This window comes from Paramormyrops kingsleyae, chromosome 16, assembly GCF_048594095.1.
Source record: "Paramormyrops kingsleyae isolate MSU_618 chromosome 16, PKINGS_0.4, whole genome shotgun sequence".
Classification (NCBI taxonomy): Eukaryota; Metazoa; Chordata; class Actinopteri; order Osteoglossiformes; family Mormyridae; genus Paramormyrops; species Paramormyrops kingsleyae.
The window spans coordinates 8,721,976-8,742,937 of NC_132812.1; the positions used below are offsets into that span (position 1 = coordinate 8,721,976).

Below are 20,962 nucleotides of genomic sequence, written 5' to 3' on the forward strand. Positions count from 1 at the left end.
ATTTAATGTCAAAGTCCCAGTTCCTGTTGTGTGGTGTGAAAGTGACACATGAAAGTGGACAGGAGCTACAAAAGTTCCAGTCAAGACTGGGACCAGGTTCTGGAACCTCTGTGTGAAAGTGCCTCCTGAGGGAGGGCTTGGGTGTTTCCCAATACCAATACCAATACCGGTCTTGCTTCCTTGCCTCCCGAACTTGGGGCACAATGAATCATGGGATTGGTCACATTTGGTAAGGATGCAACCAATGTATCCTTGATATTTGGGGCGGGGCAAGACAACTGGGGATTTTTACAGTCCTCTGTACTTCTGTTCTTGAGTATTGGAACTGGTCTTCAGCAATGGAAGATGATGTAAAACAGGTACATGGGAACACAAGTACAGTCAAGTACACATATTGAGAAACACTTCATCTCTTGCAACACTCACACGTATTACCAATACAGTAGCATTTGATGTGATCTGCTTATTCAACCAACCTTGCTCTCAGTTCTTAAAAGACCACCATATAATTAGTTGGAATTGCGTTTGTTTCTTTGATGTGATATGCAGATATGCACTAACAAGTTCTTTATCAGTATGTGGTATCACCAGGGATGGACATAACTGGTACGCAATACGCATTCACCTTTAAAAACGATACGTGCAACAATCGATTGTGGTAACAATGTAAATGCGTACTTATTTTATGTGCATTTGCTCTGCGGCAGTGTCACGTGACAAGAAAATACTTTGCATTTTAACATGTATACCGCAAATTAAGTAGAGTTAGCATATAAAGATTAAAATGCATTATATTGTGTTTTCATATCAGCGTAAATGCACATAAAATAAGTACGAATTTACATTGTTACCGCAATCGATTGTTGCACGTATCATTTTTAAAGGTGAATGCGTACTTGCGTGTTATGTCCATGGCTGGGTATCACGTTCCTTATAAGCAGTTTATCGAAGTTTATCATTTTTGTATCACTGAAATTTTATATGACGATAAGTATACAGTAGTGCTCCCTTATCCCCAGCAGATGCCTAACACTGCTAATTTTACATGTAGCCTACTTTGTTTGTTTCCTATACATACATATGATATAGTGTAATATGTAAATTAGGCACAATAGGAGATTTATGCTGGACCATTGTGCTGGACAAAGGTTCCGGGTTGGACGACGCAAGATTTCACCACACTGCTCAGAACAGCGTGCAATTTAAAACTATTTCTGGAAATTTCCATTTAATATTTTATACAGTACCGCCCCCCCCCCCCACCAAGGTTGACTGCGGGTAACTGAAACCACGGATGGAAGGGGAGGACACGGATGTACAGGGTTGCCAAACTTTGGGCGACAAGACAAGACAGACAAGTCTGCACATGCATTTACATGTATATAAGAGTTTTATTACCTTGTAAATAGTCAGTAGGGTTTGCAAATTACCCCAATGCTTTTGATGTAGCTAATTTTAGATTTATGATTGAATAGCATAGAACTGCCGTAAGATTTCTTGCGTGAGCATGAGATTCAGAAAGTGCGAGTGTCCCGCCAGATACGTAAGTTGGTAACCCTGACTATATAAAGTTAAATTGCCCAGTCCTCCGTTACCGCCGTGAAACCTATTCTGTTCTTCCAATTATTCAGGCATAGGGGAAAGACGCTTATATATGGGCATCCAAGGTTTCACTTTGTGTAAACTAATAAATTTGTCCATAATAGAAATGTAGAACATAAGACAAGTAAACATATATGGGGTAATTACTGCACTGATATGAAGTCCCCCCCTTGGAATTTGACAAGGGACACAGTTTGGTGTAAACGTTTATTGGTTTGAAACAAATAAAAATGACTTGCACCAGAAAACCATTGCACAGCCTTTCAGGATCCACTTGCTGAAGGAAACAAAGAATCAGTTCTTAGCAGTGGACCTTCGTACAAATACAACAGCACGATGTTTCAGTGTAAAACTGGCCTTGTTTCAGAAAGCAGGGGCCTCTTGATGATGGCAGGTCACAGATCCTGAAAGGTGTTCTAGGCTATATGGGTCTTCTCTTATTCTCTTTGAGGTTTTAAATTAAGTTAAAAAAGGAATATTAAACCAGAGGCTCTCCCTCTCATGTGCGTCCATTACAGGAGTGACATTCACTGTGAAAAGAACAGACTTAATTATTTAGCTAATTTATAAATTATGTACAAGGGGTGGAGCTTTTCATTTTACAAGTTACCAGAGGGCCTGGTAGAGTTCTGGTAGAAGGCACACAAAGGATCCTGGTCCATAGGTCAGGATGAACTCCACAGCAGACCAGCCGCAGCAGGAAAGTAGTCACACAGTCAATATTTTTTTTTTCTTTTTTTTTTTTTCGAGGGGGGGGGTGGCGGGGTGGGGTGGTGGTGGTGGTGTCAAAGTAAAGGATGCTGATGGATGTGAAAAAAAACAGTTCTGTATAGCCAGGTTTTGAGTCTGACATAATTTTCCAAATATAAATCTAAAGCTAAAAAAAGAAACAGTACATGCTGCCATTTGATATGTTCCAGTCAATTTAGAAAAAAACGAGTGGCTACTATTTTGGACTCTCATTCATTGAAAAATTCAAGTTATCTTGCTTCCAAATCGCTAGAACATTATGAACACAACACATTCTCAACAGCTGTTGAACTCAAGAGGGCAATGCAGTCATAAACAGGAAGTGGGGGAGTGCCTGCAACAGGAAGTGGGGGAGTGCCTGCAACAGGAAGTGCTTGTGGTGATGATGGTGGATGGGATCCCTCACTGGGAGCTGTCCCACTGCAAGGAGTGAGCCTCAGTCTGAATGATGCCAAGGAGCCACTGGGTCTATCTGGAGGGAAAGAGGGTGAGGACAAGGTAGGCCGGTGCCAGGCTGTAGGGTGGTCTGCGTGATCCACCGTCACAAGCCCTGTCCTGTAGTTTTATAAGCCACCTGATGGTGGTGCCCACCACTCACAGGCTGCTGAGTAGTGCCTTTGCCTCTTTACGACTCACCAGCTCCAGGATGCGCCCGTTCACTGCAGAGAGAGGAGACACACGCTGTGCAAACAGAAGAGGCCCCAACCAGGCACATTTCCGAGATGCGGGAGCTCATTCGGATTCGTCCACCTCTTCTTCAAATACCTGTTATTTAGCTGCTGCCTGTACATCTACGCAGATAGCAAATTACCCTCAAAAGCCAGGTGACATCATGTTTTACCCAGAGCTAACCAGCAAACTGTCCCAGGTGTGACCCTCTTCTCTGAATGACAGACTAATGAGGAGACCCTGGATCGGGTCCTTTTCTTAGATGGTGGAAGGATCAGCACATTCTCCGTGCAGGTGTGAAAGCTGCAGTCTGCTGCATTCTCTAAAAATAAGTACACACACACACACACACACACACACACGCACACACACTCACACGCACGCACACACACACACACACACGCACACGCACACGCACACACAAGGGTAGATCCTAAGTGATGTTACCCAGCATGCAGTTCTGTGACAGGGTGCCCTCTTTCTGCAGGTGTATGACCTACATGACCACACATGGTGCAGAGCTGGACTCGGCACTCTGACTGGGGGGGGGGGGGGGGGGTCTAATTCTACATGCTCAGTGCTGGTATTTAAATGAGCAGCCTGAGCCGGGGCCTCCTGGGTATCAGTATGATGGCAGCCTCCCCCCCATTACCTGCTTCACCTACACTGAGATCTGTAGACACTGCCCTCCTCGGTGGCTTCTTCCCCCTGCCGCCCTGCCGGACTCCCGTGGGACCCTGCTGGGGGCAAAAAGCTCTCGTGAGATGTCAATCTCCTCCTCATGGTCTTCCATTCCCCCCCCCCTCTCTCTCTCTCTCTCTCTCTCACACTGTCCTTTGCCCGGTGGCCATCCACCAGGGACACAGAGACCCCGGGAACAGGCTCCTTACACACCGGGGAGCTCAGAGCAGCTCGGGCTGCCGGGGCCAGGCGAAGCCGGTCCGCTTGCTGCACACAATCCCACCAACATCCACCAGAGGGCGCCAATCCCACATCATTATTCAGGCCTTAAAGCCTCAGCCTTCCACAGCCTCTATACATACATGATTCTGTAACAACTGGAGACTCACCTGGTGGTTTAGAACCACATGGGGGCCAGCCAGTAAAGGGGGGCACACGGGGGCATTATACTGGAGGGGCTGGCCCAGCAGGGGGTACCTCACATCACCTGAGGGGGTGGCAAACATGGACCCATCGAAATGTGTTCTCTAAGGCAAAACGGATTATAGACTTGTATTTAAGGAGTATGTTTAACAGAATCCAGGACATAAAACACCTGACAGGTTGACCTTTAACAAAATACACAATACACCATTCAGACTTTAAATATCTCCTTTTATTTTCCAACTGAATCTCACTTAAAGGGAAAGTGTAAGATCTTTATTATCTCCAGATAAAAGCTGACTTTGTTCTCCCAGCCAACCGGGAATAGTAATAATGATTGGTACATGACCCAGGAGGATGCTCACCCTGTCCTGGGACAAAGCCTTGGGTAAACTGGGGCATGATGGGTATGGGGACCAGGCCGGGACGGACACTCTTGATGCTGCTGATGTGGGCGGGGCCGGGTGACTGGGTGGGAGAGGAGGCGGGGCTGCCCAGCGGGGGACTGCTCTGAAGACAGAGGAAGGTACTGAGCATTTATTCAACACTCTCCCACTTTCCCCTGTTACTGGGGAACAGTGACCTTAGACACTCAGCAGAGCAGATGATATTGAAGGGAGGGGCAGTAACAACAATCAGGACAGCTACTCTACTGCAGTATTTCACAATTACCCAAGGTCCTGGGGGCTTTCAGGATAAAATGATCCAGGCTGCAATACTTTCGGTCCACCTCACTGGAAATGAGAGAGTCTGCTGTTTGACCCCTTCTGCCCCCCCCCCACCACCACCACTCGGTGGCGCTGTTACCTGCAAAGTGTCCACAGCTGCGAACTCTGTGAGTTTGGGGCCCCTCTGGTAGTCCAAGCTGTGGTGCTTGTTGCATTTCCAGTGAGGGGGCGAGTGGGGCTGAGGCTGGTGACTTGGGGGCAGGGCTAGGTGCAGCATGACCACACTGGCTGCGTGTTGGGCGGAGCCACCTGGCGAGATAGGAAACGGCACCCACATGCTTAACGAGCTTAACGCTGACGAGGCAAAAACAGCGGGAAACCTCTGATTTACGCAGTGCTCAGCCTACAAACACAGGTTATTAAACCGCAGCGGCGTCGTGATGCATCACTGGGGCCCTTAGGGACAGTCGCATCCCCCTTTCTGTGTTTACGAGTTGCGGCCGTTTAAAGCCGCATATCGTTTACCTGCAGCTTTTTTTAAATGCAATGTGTTAGCAGTAATTAATTCCCCATTTGCACAGGGAGGCGCTGGTGACTCGTGCATTATTCATGCGGCTTGGATGCCGAGCAGACACTGCAAGGACAGGGCAGACATGAACGCCTGAGCGGATGAATACTGGAATCTGCAATGTATCTAATTAAACCTGTTGGCCAAATTACAGAGTAGAAAGCAACCCCAGACTGGGCAGGGTGTCCCCGGAATGGGCAGGGCGTCCCCGGAAGGGGCAGGGTGTCCCCGGAATGGGCAGGACGTCCCCGGAAGGGGCAGGGCGTCCCCGGAAGGGGCAGGGCGTCCCCGGAAGGGGCAGGGCGTCCCCATGCAATGCCCCACCCGTGATGGGGTGCGGCTGGTGTCTACGCGATGAGAACACTGACTCTCAGAGCAGAATGTCGGATTTCTCACAATGGCCTCTGAGTCCATATCATCTGTGGATGGATGGACTTCCTGTCCCTTTTTTCCCCCCAAGTATTTAAAGCCATGCAAGCTGTTAATCGTGTCATTATCACAAAATGAAGAAATTCTCAATGTGAAGTCCCTGATGTGGATTCTTTTAATATCAGCGGGCCATTGAAGGGAACAAGGGATTCGCTTTTAATCAGCATCCCCATTTTATTAATGAAACTGTAAATTAAATCTTCAATCTCAGAGTGCGCCGGGTAGCGTGAACACGGAATATTTCTGACTGACTGCATGCATCCTTCGTTGCCCCTCAAAAGCAGCCGCAGGGAGCTCAAGCACCAGATGTATGAGTGAATAAGGACGCGCAGGAGACAAGGCGTGCAGTCTGACTCGCACACCTGCATGCTGAGTTAATGAGGCTTGTACCTGCGCGCTGCTGCTCGGGGGGGTGCTGCTGCCCGCCACAGGCTGGGGGGGTCCGCGGGAACGTCGTCGGCTCCATCTGCTGGGGACACGGCGGGAAGCCCAGCGAGGAGCTGCGGGGACACGGCGGATGGAGCTAGTGTGAGGCGCACAGGGGGGCCGGACATGCCAGGCCGCCAGAGCCTGACCAGGGAGGAAACCGACGGCAGGCTGCCTGCATGTCCTCATGGATCTTTTACTGATCGCATTTCCTGCAGGATGCCCTCCACTGATTAATATCTTACCATAAATACTATGCTTTCAACAGCCTGCGTGAAGAGCAGCGTGTAAGCAGGAGCTGTGACAGCCGTGCATGTCACTTCCTGAGCAGCCGCGTAGGCAAATGAACCAAGGCATGACGAGGGGTGTCAAAACGACGCACCTGATGGTGCTCTGCTGGGCGGCCGGCAGCACGCTGTAGTACACTTGCACGCTGGGCGAGGGCACAATCCCCTGGCCTGACTGCCCGGGAAGGACCACTGTCTGCTGGGGCACAGGCACCTGCGGGGGCAGAACAGGCCAGTTACCCCCCCCCAGCTTTCTGACAGGTGGTATGGGCCAGAGGTCACGCGAGTCAGATCCTCCTAAGTGGGCAGTGACGTTACAGGCGTGTGAAGACGCCGTGTATTAAACTCTGTGCAGACAGTTACAGATCAGACGTACCTGATAGGACGGCGCAGACGGATAGTGCAGCAGCATGCCTTGCATCTGGCTTCCCATATTGCTGGGCTGGCAGCCGGCGAGGTTCTGGCCCGGGGGAGGCTGCATCGCCACCACACTCTGGTAGCCATGGGGCTGGTTTGGCATCACAGTCTGACAGCCTGGAAGGGCGCGAGGGAGACGTGAGCAAACCAAACGACCGGCCAGCAAACGACCGGGAGCACAAAGTGAGTCACAAAAAAAAAAGACAGAGGGAGAGAACCATCCGGACACATGTGAAATGTGTACGCTTATGCGCAACCATGCCCCCTGCATCCACGGCAACTGGAGCGCGGGGGGCCGAGCGGGAGATATAATAAGCTCGTCGTGGTCCTCCTCACGGAAGGCTGTGACTGTGGGGGCCTCTGCTAGCCAATAGGAAAGGTGGGAATCAGCAGGCATCATCTCAGATGCATTGGGGTCAAGGTTACGGCGGACATCCCACAGACCGGCATGGGGGGCGGGGGGCATTTTTTCAATTTCTCCCAGCTACTTCGCCATGGCGATGGCAATCAGTCAGATGAGAAGTGGGACGAGGGAGACTGGTGGTCCTGACGGCACCCCGTTTGCTATTTTGGGACACGCCCTCCGTGTCAAACACGCTCTGCTCCGAATGAGCCGCGGTTTCACGTGCTTTTAAAGCAGGCCTCCGTCCTCTGCCGGCTTCAGCGGGGGCTTTGTACCTCCCCGGGGGATCCGCAGGATGTCCTGCACACTGCAGCCTCGCTCCACCCACCGTGGAGAACAAGTGTTTAAATGGACTGGAGCTGCACTGTACAAATCAGCCCACCTGCTCCCTAAACTGAGAGGGTGTTAAACGGCGAGCGAGAGAAAACAACGGAAAACCAGACCGGTGAGCATAAACGCTCACAACAGCTCCCGATGCTCAGATTGGAGACATCATTACACACCTAAATCAGGAAAAATTTACTGACTTATTTTTATTAATAATCAGTAAATGAATGGAGCAGCTAGTTTTTCATAAATGGTTATTGCAGTGGCCGGTTAAATATTCATGGAATTTATATGCTCATAATAATTAATGTTTTAAAAAAACTGGAGCAAAACGGAGACTCGCAAATATAGATACAGATGTGTAAGAATGGGAATACTAGGGTGAGAGAGCCAGGGGAGGCCCTGCAGGGTGGATAGGGAGACCGTGCAGTGAGGCCTTGCGGGATGGATTGGGAAGCCCTGTGAGGAGGCCTGCTGTGAGGCCCTACAGTGGGACCAGGAGGCTCTGTGAGGAGGCCTGTGGTGAGGCCCTACAGCGAGTCCCTGCGGGCTTGACCGGGAGGCCCTGCGGGGAGGCCTGTTGTGAGGCCCTGCAGTGAGTCCCTGTGGGGGGGACCAGGAAGCCCTGTGGGGAGGCCTGCTGTGAGGCCCTGCAGTGAGTCCCTGTGGGGGGGACCAGGAAGCCCTGTGGGGAGGCCTGCTGTGAGGCCCTGCAGTGAGTCCCTGCGGGGAGGAGTGAGCGGCTGAAAAAGAGACCGGTTCACTGTGAGAATGGAGTAGCTCTCAGACAGTGTCCCGGCCCCGAATCCAGCCGCTCTGTGTGCCAAAGCCATCTGCAAGCATCTGGAGCTGGGGCCACCTACCCCCCATGGTGTAAAAAACACACACACACACACACACACACACACACACACACACACACACACACACACACACAGTGAGCAGTCGGGACATGTCCGCAGAGGGTGCTGTTTAGGTGAGGTGACTTCAGTCGGAGGTACCTGACTGCTGGCTGGGCTGGATCAGGCTCTGGCTCTGCGACCCGCTGTAGTGCACGGGGGTGGTGGTGCGGTACGGCTGGGCTGGGTGTGAGAACTGGGCTGGAGCGCAATAGCATGCTGGCACCTGTAGGGGGAGCGGCACCCTCGAGTCAGAGTCACACGGCTTCACACGACAGTGACCAGCAGCACGTGGCAGCACTGAGCACCGCACACAGAGTGTCAGAACATCATAATGTCACTCTGATTTAAAACTATAGGTGGTGGACAAGAGCAGAACACGGCCCTGCACTGAGAATAATACCTGCTGCATGGGTGGCTGCTGCTGCATGTATCCCTGCGGAAATGGTGGCAGAGGCTGCTGCACAGGCTGTGGGGGAACACCCCCCATGTAGCCCCCTGCCTGGGGGGCATGGAGCACCAGCGGGGCTGGGTACGTGGCGGCATGGCCGTCCGGCCCCTCGGAGGACAGTTGCCGACCCAGGCTCAAGTGGCCGAACTGGGGACCCAGGCTGTCCTGAGGACACAAGGGCTGAGGGTTAGAGCCAGACTCGACATCTGGTGAAGGATCAATTATTTACAGCAGTGTGCAGCATGTTTAATTAGCCACTAGGGGATGCTAACGGGCAAAAGGGGGTCAGAAAGGAGGCTAGCAGGGCACGGGGACACTGATTGGGGGGGGGCAGCTCACTGGAAATTGACATTTACCAGGGTAATGCCCTCCTCAATGGGGAACAAGAGTGCTTTTAAAGTAGTGTTTGGTTTTGGCTCCAAAACTTTGGGCTTAATTATTTAACATAGTGAGAGACATTGAAAGCGTGTTAAGCATGTGACTGCATGCTGAGCACCGGCAGAATAAGCCAACAGTCACGGTGCACACACCATCACCAGGCCTTAACACAGATACATCAGGAGCTGAGCAACCGGATGCTCCTTTCTGAACCCAGAGGGAGGATCAGGGGGGGAGGGGAGGTGCGGTACCACAGTGTTTTGCTGGTTAGGGGGGGCAGGTAGGAGCTGAGTGGGGTACGAGATGGCCGGGCACTGGGCAGGCTGCGCTGATGGCTGCAGTGGGCGCATAGGCTATGCAAGCGATGGGGGAGACAAAGGTCATAGGTCAAGGCAGTTAGTCAGAGAAACGGGGCAAGAAGGAGCAAAGGCTGGATGGGGGCAGCTGGATTATTAACTGGGGTAAAGTATAACTGTAAGGGTGAGAGAGTCAGTACCACTGACCTGCGGGAGCATGTGGTGCGTCGGCTGATGCGGATGGGGCAGGGGCTGGTGGAGCCGGGCTCGTGGCTGGAGCACAGTGGGGCTGTACATCACGGTGCTGCGGTCGGGGTTCAGGGGGGGCTGTCCTGCTGGATCAGACCATGTGTTACTCAGGGGCCCCCTTCCCAAACGGTGAAAAAAAGTAGCTTGGCATTTTCAAAGAACTAAGGCTGTTTACCTGAAGGGGGCGCTCACGTCCCAGTCACGTCTCACATAACCTTGTTTTATTTCCCATCAGATTTATCTCTCACACCTACAGGGTGTGGATAACTGAGCCAATGACTGGCAAGAGCTTGGCTCACATGGCCCAGACTGCCCGGTGCCAACAGGGATGCCAGACAAGCCAGTCTGGCATGTGGCCCACGAGGCTCATCGGTACGATCATCCGCCTGCCCAGAGAACACTTCCACTTCACTTCCAAGGACACTCCTCAAGGGAAATTTTGGGAGTTCCGACCGTACAGGAAATTTCACATTCGCCTTCAAAAAGGCCAATGAGCAATCATGCACTGCAGTTGATACCTGCATATGCTCCCCTTATCAGGCTGTGCCGCAAGTGCAGGCGCATTTTAAAGTGCTGCATCATCCTCGCCATTCCCTTACATTCAGGAGTGCAGACAGACTCTATTATTTCCAGGTGCCTTTTGGGGCTCCGTTCGGTTCTGAGTCCACATCTGATTAATCGATCGTTGTGGGGAGATATTGCTCTTCAAACACCCCAAACCCACCAGAGCCTCATTAACATACGGGCAGCATTCCTTATATGCTGGCTCGGCATCAGGTTCCCATACAACAAAATCAAACACTTTATAAAGAGTAACTCATGGGGTCAAAACCGCCCTCTATTAATCACTGTGGCATAGTGCTTTAGAGCTTAAAAATGAACACATAGGCACAGAGGCCGGACCCACATACCAACCTGTGTGCGGGTTCACCAGAACACTGCCAGGTGGCATCCCTGCTGGCTGAAGCAAATAGTAGCCAGTGCTAGCCGGAGCCACAGCCAGGCCGGGCCTGCCTTCCTCACAGCACACAGAGCCACCGGCACCGGGAGTGGGAAGTATGGCAGTCCGGCCCAGGATGGGGGCGGCCGGCAGCTGAGAGCGACAGAGCGACCCCGTGGATGACCCTATACTACCAGAAGACTCTGAACCTGCAGAAAGAGTAATGAGAAAGTGTTTAGACACACACACACGGACGGACAAGCGGATAGAAAGACACAGACATGCACAAGACACACAGCAGAGACACATAAACAGCTCACATATTCCTATCATTGTGGGGATGATCCATTAATTTCTATAGGACTTACCCTAATTCTAACTAAGATAATCCTATCCATTACCCAGCCCTAACCTTAAAGGGGAAGTTCACACCAAAACTGGAAAAAAGATGTTTTAGAGGGGATTTGGTGCTGTCTACCTGTCTAGGTTGTCCTGTTGGGAGCCTAGTTTTTGAGATATCGGCCATAGAAATATCAGGTTTCTCTCAAATATAATAGGACTGAATGGCATTATTCTTACTGTGATGAATAAAGTGCCAGAGAAATATATTTGAAAAATTCGACAGCAACGTCTCTTGCCAGAAATAATTACCCGGTTACTCATGATAATCCATGGACTTTGTAGAGAGCAGTTTAATGTAGGAATGATTTTCTTCTACCAAACTCCACACACCAATCATATCGTTGCGCAAAAGACATCCCATCGCACGAGCATCCCAGGGATATCTTATGGCAGTGAGAGAGGAACCCAACTTTTCTATGGCCAATATCTCCAAAACTAGGCATCTCCCAGCAGAACAACCTAGATGGATATACAGTACTAAAGCCCCTCTATAAAACTTATCTTTTTCAGTTTTGGGGTGAACACAGGGGTCACCTGAGAGCTACCGGACATGATTTCAGGAACGAGGGTAAGAATTCCAATTATGACATTTTACTCAATAAAGAGATGCTTTTGTCGAAGGCAGTGTACACTTTTTTGAGAAAGGGCCTTGCTCAGGCGCCCAACAGTGACATCACTCTGAGGACCCTGGGATTCGACCCGGTGACCCGCCAATCATACGCAGAGCATCCTAATCCATGGAGCTACACACTCCATGTGGGCAGCTTCAGACCAGCTGCACTTTGGCTGGGGCCAGGCTCCGGGGAGTGTGCGGGTTGGTAGAGAAGCCTGTGTGACAGCTACAGAGCGTCACGCGGAGGTGGGGCGGAATGTGGGGGCGGGGGCACTCGCCTGTCTTGGAGAGCCGGCCGGCACCCCTGCTGCTGCCTGAGCTGTCACCCCGGATCAGTACCGAGATGCCACTGAAGCTGCCGGCCTTGGTCATGGCCGGCTTCAGAATGCGGCCCGAACTGTCGGAGTCCGTACTGCTCCAGGGCCGCAGCTCTGAGTACCGAGGCTCATTTTCGGAGCTGCTCTGCCGGCTGCTGGCCGACCGTCCGTCCTTCAGCCTGCCGGGGGGGCGCCACCTCCGTTAGCAGAGATACGACCATACCACCCCCCACCCCCGGCACCGGTAGCCAAACTCAAACATGGAGAATACCTAAAAATCTGGCGTCTCTGTTGCGTGCCGTTAGTGATTTCATTCTCCTGGATCCTGTGGCCAGGACAGAAAGAGCGCAGATTCACACCAAAGACCCCTTCCACCGGAAAGAGCACCACACTGAGGTTCCCACATACCTCCTGTCTAGTGGGAAGGCCTCGGTACCCTGTAGATCAAAGAGCGTTGAGAGCACACATTATGCACAGTAAATATGCAGGACATTTTTTGCTCTGCATTCAGAAAACCAGGCGGCATTTTACTGCTACGCTCAGTGCGGTCGCTCAGTCGTCCTGACTGCCTCTTCACAAAGCATGGTGATGTAACACGCCTATGTCGGCAACTCACATCTTGTGCGAATATCCTGTCTCTTGCCCGCTGGTACTCCTCCTCACGCTCCTCTATGGATTTGCTTCTGCGGTCGTCCTTTAGCCGCATGCGCATCTACAACAGGCAGTGCCCCCATGAGCATAGGAGGACACAGTGCAGCCTATTCCGGGCCCCACCCCACTGAGGAGGCACCACCTACCATGCCGTCGTCCCGGTCGAGGCTGGCATTGTCCCTCTTGAGGATGTACCGCTTCTGGAAGTCATCGGTCTTATCATCTTTGATGTGCTCTGAAAACTTTTGATCAGGTCTATGAAAAAGAAAAAAAATAATCAAATAATGTAAACAACTAAATGTTTACTTAAATGAATTTTTCATGCTATGAATGACAGAATATCCTGAGTTCCATTAATGTGATAGTGTTGACAGTAATGCACAAGCAGTTCACGGATAATCCCAAAGAAGGAACTCACATTCGGGTACTGCTGGTTTTATTGATGATGACAGACTTCCCTGTTGGGTCCACGTTGTGCTCTAACCCGAAGTAGGCGGCCACCCTGTGCAACAGCATCCTGTGGTACGATGTCATAGGGGGGAATTTCCTCCTCTGGCTTCTGGAAAACATGGATGGCTTTGTGACTATGAGCCTGCTACTACAACCACAGATGTGAAATTCACTTGGACAAGCTGCTGCTGAAATAAGTGATGCCAGATATCATTTAATGGTTTACTCTTTACTGATGATGGTGGACATTGTTTAATTTCTAACTCGTTACTGATGAGGTCGGACATCATTTAATGGCTTACTCGTTACCGATGACGGCAGACATCGTTTAATGGCTTAGTCGTTGATGATGGTGGATATTGTTTACTTGTTACTGATGATGGTGGATATTGTTTAATGTCTTACTCATCACTGATGATGGTGGATATTGTTTAATGTCTTACTCGTTAATGATGATGTTGGATATTGTTTAATGTCTTACTCGTTAATGATGATGTTGGATATTGTTTAATGTCTTACTCGTTAATGATGATGGTGGATATTGTTTAATGTCTTACTCGTTAATGATGATGGTGGATATTGTTTAATGTCTTACTCGTTAATGATGATGGTGGATATTGTTTAATGTCTTACTCGTTAATGATGATGTTGGATATTGTTTAATGTCTTACTCGTTAATGATGATGTTGGATATTGTTTAATGTTTTACTCGTCACTGATGATGGTGGATATTGTTTAATGTTTTACTCGTCACTGGTGATGGTGGATATTGTTTAATGTCTTACTCGTTAATGATGATGTTGGATATTGTTTAATGTCTTACTCGTTAATGATGATGTTGGATATTGTTTAATGTCTTACTCGTTACTGATGATGTTGGATATTGTTTAATGTCTTACTCGTTACTGATGATGGTGGATATTGTTTAATGTCTTACTCGTTACTGATGATGTTGGATATTGTTTAATGTCTTACTCGTTAATGATGATGTTGGATATTGTTTAATGTTTTACTCGTCACTGATGATGGTGGATATTGTTTAATGTCTTACTCGTTAATGATGATGTTGGATATTGTTTAATGTTTTACTCGTTACTGATGATGGTGGACATCGTTTAATGTCTTACTCGTTAATGATGATGTTGGATATTGTTTAATGTTTTACTCGTCACTGGTGATGGTGGATATTGTTTAATGTCTTACTCGTTAATGATGATGTTGGATATTGTTTAATGTCTTACTCGTTAATGATGATGTTGGATATTGTTTAATGTCTTACTCGTTAATGATGATGTTGGATATTGTTTAATGTCTTACTCGTTACTGATGATGTTGGATATTGTTTAATGTTTTACTTGTTACTGATGATGTTGGATATTGTTTAATGTCTTACTCGTTAATGATGATGTTGGATATTGTTTAATGTCTTACTCGTTAATGATGATGTTGGATATTGTTTAATGTCTTACTCGTTACTGATGATGGTGGATATTGTTTAATGTCTTACTCGTTACTGATGATGGTGGATATTGTTTAATGTCTTACTCGTTACTGATGATGGTGGATATTGTTTAATGTCTTACTTGTTACTGATGATGTTGGATATTGTTTAATGTCTTACTCATTACTGATGATGGTGGATATTGTTTAATGTCTTACTCGTTACTGATGATGTTGGATATTGTTTAATGTCTTACTCGTTAATGATGATGTTGGATATTGTTTAATGTCTTACTCGTTAATGATGATGTTGGATATTGTTTAATGTCATACTCATTAATGATGATGGTGGATATCGTTTAATGTCTTACTCGTTACTGATGATGGTGGATATTGTTTAATGTCTTACTCGTTAATGATAATGGTGAATATCGTTTAATGTCTTACTCGTTAATGATGATGTTGGATATCGTTTAATGTCTTACTCGTTACTGATGATGGTGGATATCGTTTAATGTCTTACTCGTTACTGATGATGGTGGATATTGTTTAATGTCTTACTCGTTACTGATGATGGTGGATATTGTTTAATGTCTTACTCGTTACTGATGATGGTGGATATTGTTTAATGTCTTACTCGTTAATGATGATGGTGGATATTGTTTAATGTCTTACTCGTTACTAATGATGGTGGATATTGTTTAACGCTTTACTCGTTATTGATGATGGCGGACATCGTTTAATGGCTTACTCGTTGCTGATGAAATCCAGGATGTCATGCTCCAACTTTAGCAGCATCATTCTGTCCCTGAAACACAATGAGGCACAGAAACGTACCACCACAGTTATGAGGACAGATGTGTGTCCACCACGCACCCGCTACCCTGCAGACAGGAGGACATACCCGTTAGATAGCCTGGCTGTGAAACAGTAGTTAATCTTCCGCGGGTGATTACAAGGTGGTAAGTTAAGGGGGATGTGGGACTAACCTGGGGTTATTTTGTAAAGTGTTTACTAGGAACTCATGGAGATCGATACCAGTTGAGTCTGTGTATTCCTGACTGGAATCTGAACAAGAGAAAAATAAAATTAGAAAAAGAAAAAGAAATGAAATCGATAAAACTGCCAAGCCCACACACACACACATGCACGCACACACACACATACACATACACACACACACATACACACACACACACAAACTCACCTCTGGAGAGCATCCTCCGTGAGGCTTTCTCCCATTCTTCTGTGTTCTTCCCCTTCTCATCTTTGTCTCTGATGGGTGGCTCACTTTTTTCAACCGGTTGGGAGAAGTGGATCTGAATTTTATCCTGGTGGGTTGGGGAGGGGGAGGGATGATGTCAATAACTCCTGCATTCAATAACAGCCCAGCTAAGTTTCTAGACATTTCCAGTCATCTGCTGCAGTCACTTTAAAGTTAATTAAACAATATTACAGGGGATTTGATGGGCTTACCAATGCAAACAGGCCTATATGAGGGCTTTACTGTGAGCCGTGCGATTTATTACGCAAAATCTTCACCGCTTCACCACCAGCCCTGCCAAACCCTATGCTGCCTATTAGGACAATAAGCCTGCAGACGCAGGCGTTTTCACAATTAATCTTGAGGGATTACTGTGTTTATCCCTGCGGGAGCTGCACAGTCCTGCAGCTCCATGCAGTGGGGGAAATTAGTGTACAGGCGGGGAGTGGAAAAGAGACAGAACCTTGTGCTTCTGTTTAACACTAAAAAACAACAGCTGTGATCTGCAAAATCTGCATGCTAACAGCAGAGGGGAGATGGTGGAAACTCCACCAGGCACAGTCCACGGGGGACGTGGTGAGGAAGATGGGTGAAATGCCACCGGGCACTGCCCATGGGGAGGGTGGCGGGGGAGATGGGCAAAGTGCCACCAGGCACGGCCCCTGGGGAAATGGCAGGAGAGATAGGAGAAATGCCAGCAGGCAAAACACCACTGCGCACAGCCCATGGTGGACATGGTGGGGGAGATGAATATGACTGGGCTTAGCCCATGAGAAGCACAGCAGGGAGCCTGGGCGATACACCACCGGGCACTGCCCGTGGGGTGCATGGTGGGGCAGATGGGTGAAATGCCAGCAGGCACGACCCATGGGGAACGAGGTTGGGGAGACAAACGAAACACCACTGGACAGGCCCAACTGCGAGGGTGGTGAGTAGGCATGGCCCACTGGAAGCGTTGCAGGGGAGACACGGCGCACGTCCTCCTGCTGAGGACGGAGCTCCCCCCCCCCCATCCTCAGCTTTGCCACTACAAGGAACTTTTCAGTCAAACCCCTTTGTTTATTGCCAGGGTTCTCCTCTGGACTTTTCTTTAAACTTTGGCCACCCCTCCCTCCTTCCCTCCCCCCCTGCACCTACACTCTGCACCACCCCCTAGGCTCAGAAGACTCAGCAGCTCTCTCCCCCCCCCCGCAAATCTGACAGAGGGAGAAAAAGAATCTGAACACGCTGCCTCGCTTTGAAAGGCGGTACAAAGCAGACCAGCATGTTAACGGGTGCCAAGGGAACAGAAGATGCTTCAAATAAAAAAGCAAAGCCTGCAGGGATGGGAGCAGAGAGCCAGAGGAGCTCAGAGCTGCCCTACAGGAGGATGAGAGAAGGCCGCAGAACTGGAGGATCGCGGGCCGGCCAGAACCTGCACCTGTGCCTGCCGAACTCAGCACCTTGTAGAGAGGCCTTCACCTGCTTGCCGTAAAGCTGGACAGTGAACAGAAGCCCAGTACTGGCTGAGTACCCCGAAGGACTCAAATGTTTCTCGGGAAAAACACGAAGGAGTGGCATCAATGTAATGAAGATCAAAAAAACAGCCTGTACAGATATATCAGAAACGGCATTTCTGCCTAAAGAAAATTGCATTGTGTGTCTTAGCTATAGACAAAGTGAAGGCAATCAAATCAAGTCACACCTAGCTAGAGCTGACAGCTGAGAAATGGCCGTGCGCGGATGATGGATGTGTACAATCAGCCAATGCAGGATCCACTAACAACCGAAAATAATACTGAGAAATAAACCCTCTGATGACTGGGCCTGGCTCTGAATCAGTGCTCTCGCCGGCCGAGGCCCGGAACCCCGCCCCCACACCACCGGCCCAGAGGTTTACCTGGAGTCCTTGGGCCCGTTCTGCGCTAGGGGGAGGAGACGGCTCTTCACACACGGCCAGGCTCCGAACTAACTTTAACTTTGCGTTAGACTAGGGGAAAGTGTGGGCAGGTGAGAGAGAGGTCAGAGGTCAGAGGTCAGTTGCAGGCACAGCAGCATGCCTTTGATGGATGGGCCCCGCCCACAAACCGCCTTGCACCCCCTCATACTTCCCCAACGCGTAAAACAAAAAAATCACAACTGCGCGATATTCACCAAAGCGTACAGACAGACGCATTCCGCCACAGGTCAAGTAAAAAATCTAGAAAGTTCAAAATGCGTCACGATTTGCAGGCAGGCATGAAGACAATCTAGCACAGGTAATGCTGAATGGAAGGAAAACGTACAACAACTGGTTGTTAAACTCTGCAGCAGCTCACCAGCAAAAAAAAAAAAAAAAAACACGTTATGCACCAAGCAGAAGCCGAGCTGTGGCAGGCATGAGGCAGTGCCGCCGTTTACCTTCAGCCTGTCTTCCACCTGTCCGGGCTTCAGCGCGGGCTGCTGAGCGGTGGCAATGAGAGAGAACGGGGAGTCTGAGAGCCGGGCACACACGGGCACACACGGGCACACGCGGGCACACGCGGGCACACGCGGGCACACGCGGGCCACCACCGACAGCCTCGCCATGACTACAGGAACCGCCCCGGAGGCCTGCGCACAATCACATAACGCAGCTATAACGAGGGCGCATCTGCAAACTGGGCCATCGCGCTGCATCTCAGGGTGCCCCGAAACGTCCTACTTTCTACTTTGACGCACTTTTCAGGTTGTGCTCCATGCGGGGGCTCGCCCAATCAGCAGGTCCGGCGTCGACAGCAGAGGCCTGCTTACCGGGTAAAGTTGACTCCAAGCCACCCCATAATTAGTCTGGAAAATGCATTATCCATATCCTCCTCCTCAAACCAGATACATTACACTACATAATTTAAGCTAAGTATATACGGAGCAAAGTCATTATTTACCTCAGTGTTATTTTTGCATTTAAATAATTAGGTTAAAATGCAGTTTGTTAAAATGAGTGAATGTGATGGGGATGAATGTGAATCTCGCCCATGATGAGTTTCCAGTGCCGCTGTGCCGGTCTGTAGAGCCTCTAGCTGTATGGGATGTCAGTAACACAAGTTTCTTTCTTACACAATAGCATATTTTTTGCTAGTAAAGGAAGAGCTGTAGAGGGTAACCATACAAGTCAAGGCTGAGGTGAAATGGAGTTACTGAATGGTTTCTGTTAAATTAAGTGACTGTTACAAAGCTTTAACACTATTGGATATCATTACCACCATGCTGATGCCTGGTATTTTAGAAACGAACTGACAGAAGGCGGACTGCACCAAAGGACAATATGAAACTTTTGTTGTTGGATCAATCGTCAGTTAAAAATCAGAAATAGAGATAAACCCAGAATTGCAGAGTGTAGCGGGGTCCAGATTATCCGTCTCGACCCATCCTGTGAGCCCCCAATCTCACACAGTCAGATGGCCAGCATGTCACTGGGTGGGGGGACACCCTAACCCGGCCTCCCAGGCAGCAACATCCCCCCACAGGGACGAAGGCCAGCGGAACAAGAAGCGGTTCTGCTCGCGTGCACCTTCAGCGGACAGCGACGGGTCCAAGTGGACGGGCTGCACCGGGGAGCGGAACACGCGGACGGGAGCCTGGCGGCCAGCTGGCGCTGCCACTCGCACAAACATAGGAGACAGATGGCGGGAGAGTCTGCACACGCCAGCTTCCCTGGGCCGCACACGGGAAGTTCGCGGATAAGCTCGGATTTCAGATGTGAGCGATCTGCTGGCTTCCGCCAAGCCGCTTGCCGCAGATCCTGGCGTCCAGCACCTCCGTACGCGGTGGGGGGACGGGGGGAGGGGGGGCTTCATGTAGTTTCACAGCCGCTCTCAAACTGCGCTCTGACCTTTGGAGATGTGAGCTGAGGAACCTCACGGCTTTCTGAGGGCCTCGCTCGCCCCCGGCCCGAATACCGACCGCGGAGACCCGCATACGGCGCCCGGCTATTGCGGCTCATCTCGCTGTCCCTCGGGCAGGAGCTTTTACCTGCGATTCAGCCCTGCCACTGTGCAGACTGGCATCCCTGCTGGCCTCCGCCGGCTCCTTCTGGCCTGTCGCCGGCTCTGCGATCGCAGCCTCAGGACCCCGTACTGCCTCAGCCTCATCTTTTCCGGTGACAGTACCGGACATCCTCATCGGAGATGATTACGTGGAGCGTCTACCAAATGCTGGGGACCTACAGAGAGATTAATGCAACTTTTAGAAGCCAGTGCTGTGTGGCAATGGAAAGAAGAGACAGTGATGGCGCCCCCTACAGTAGCCAGCATGCGAAGGTTTTAATTTGAATTAGAGGTAACACATGTAACTAATGAACCCATGTGAGTTGGCCGGTGGGACGTGGGTAAGACGGACATCTCCACCCTAAGGGGCACCTGGTGCGTAGGGGGAGCCAGCAGAAACCTGCTAATTGGAGCAAGCAAACACCTGTAACATCTGCTCCCCCGAAACATGTTTTCTGGAGGTGGTCTCGGGGAAGCGGATCGCTATCGTCTCCTCGCATCTCTGAGATGCTGACTGCCACGGGCAGACCGGGACGCAGATGCATTTACCTGATGTGCTCTCTGCTGCAGGGCGGGTGGGGGCCGGACCCGGGGGGGCTGCTTGTGCTGAGCCTGCTGGAAGCCCCAAAGAAGTGTCCCATGTCCCCCTCAGTAGCGGCGCAGCCAGGTCGGGGCAGGGCTGCCGTGCCACAAGCCGCTCATGCCCCTCCGAGACCTGCCGACGGAAACGGAGGAGGGGCCACAAAAGGATGAGTGCAAAGTAGACCAAAAGCCCCTGGTTTCATGACAATGGAAGCAATTCATCATGGGACACCATTAGACCACACAGGCGTCACTGGACTAAAGAATCCATTTTGATTTGCGTCTTGTATTTAAATCCAAGTGACCTCAGCTTACGTGTGATCTCTAACCTTTGCCCTTGCAGAGATCTCCATGGAAACGGAGCCTTTGAATGAGCTCCCCGAGTCCCTGAGGACCA

The 20,962-nt window shown here is 50.0% G+C and overlaps 1 protein-coding gene across 17 annotated transcripts in view; it reads right to left on the minus strand.

The window, feature by feature from the left end:
- Positions 1–1,795: 1,795 nt before the first annotated feature.
- Positions 1,796–20,962, minus strand: part of LOC111849078 (R3H domain-containing protein 1) — a 32,153-nt gene continuing 12,986 nt past the window's right edge. For 2 of the 17 annotated variants that reach the window (XM_072700953.1, XM_023821627.2), the window contains 26 exons: positions 20,533–20,698; positions 19,970–20,159; positions 18,380–18,421; positions 17,880–17,969; positions 15,944–16,067; positions 15,726–15,804; positions 15,488–15,544; positions 13,265–13,405; positions 12,993–13,101; positions 12,812–12,907; positions 12,604–12,632; positions 12,467–12,520; positions 12,157–12,374; positions 10,839–11,072; positions 9,882–10,009; positions 9,630–9,731; positions 8,953–9,165; positions 8,652–8,775; positions 6,880–7,037; positions 6,599–6,717; positions 6,181–6,290; positions 4,933–5,102; positions 4,491–4,635; positions 4,092–4,189; positions 3,674–3,761; positions 1,796–3,011 (listed from right to left, as the gene is read on the minus strand). In XM_072700953.1, the coding sequence (XP_072557054.1) occupies positions 2,947–3,011; positions 3,674–3,761; positions 4,092–4,189; positions 4,491–4,635; positions 4,933–5,102; positions 6,181–6,290; positions 6,599–6,717; positions 6,880–7,037; positions 8,652–8,775; positions 8,953–9,165; positions 9,630–9,731; positions 9,882–10,009; positions 10,839–11,072; positions 12,157–12,374; positions 12,467–12,520; positions 12,604–12,632; positions 12,812–12,907; positions 12,993–13,101; positions 13,265–13,405; positions 15,488–15,544; positions 15,726–15,804; positions 15,944–16,067; positions 17,880–17,969; positions 18,380–18,421; positions 19,970–20,119 (2,943 nt within the window). In that variant the 5' untranslated portion in view covers positions 20,120–20,159; positions 20,533–20,698 and the 3' untranslated portion in view covers positions 1,796–2,946. Of the gene's footprint in view, positions 3,012–3,673; positions 3,762–4,091; positions 4,190–4,490; positions 4,636–4,932; positions 5,103–6,180; positions 6,291–6,598; positions 6,718–6,879; positions 7,038–8,651; positions 8,776–8,952; positions 9,166–9,629; positions 9,732–9,881; positions 10,010–10,838; positions 11,073–12,156; positions 12,375–12,466; positions 12,521–12,603; positions 12,633–12,811; positions 12,908–12,992; positions 13,102–13,264; positions 13,406–15,487; positions 15,545–15,725; positions 15,805–15,943; positions 16,068–17,879; positions 17,970–18,379; positions 19,950–19,969; positions 20,160–20,532; positions 20,699–20,962 lie in introns of those variants that run through there. The other 15 variants (XM_023821631.2, XR_002839453.2, XM_023821637.2 and 12 more) reach the window with 15 other exon arrangements.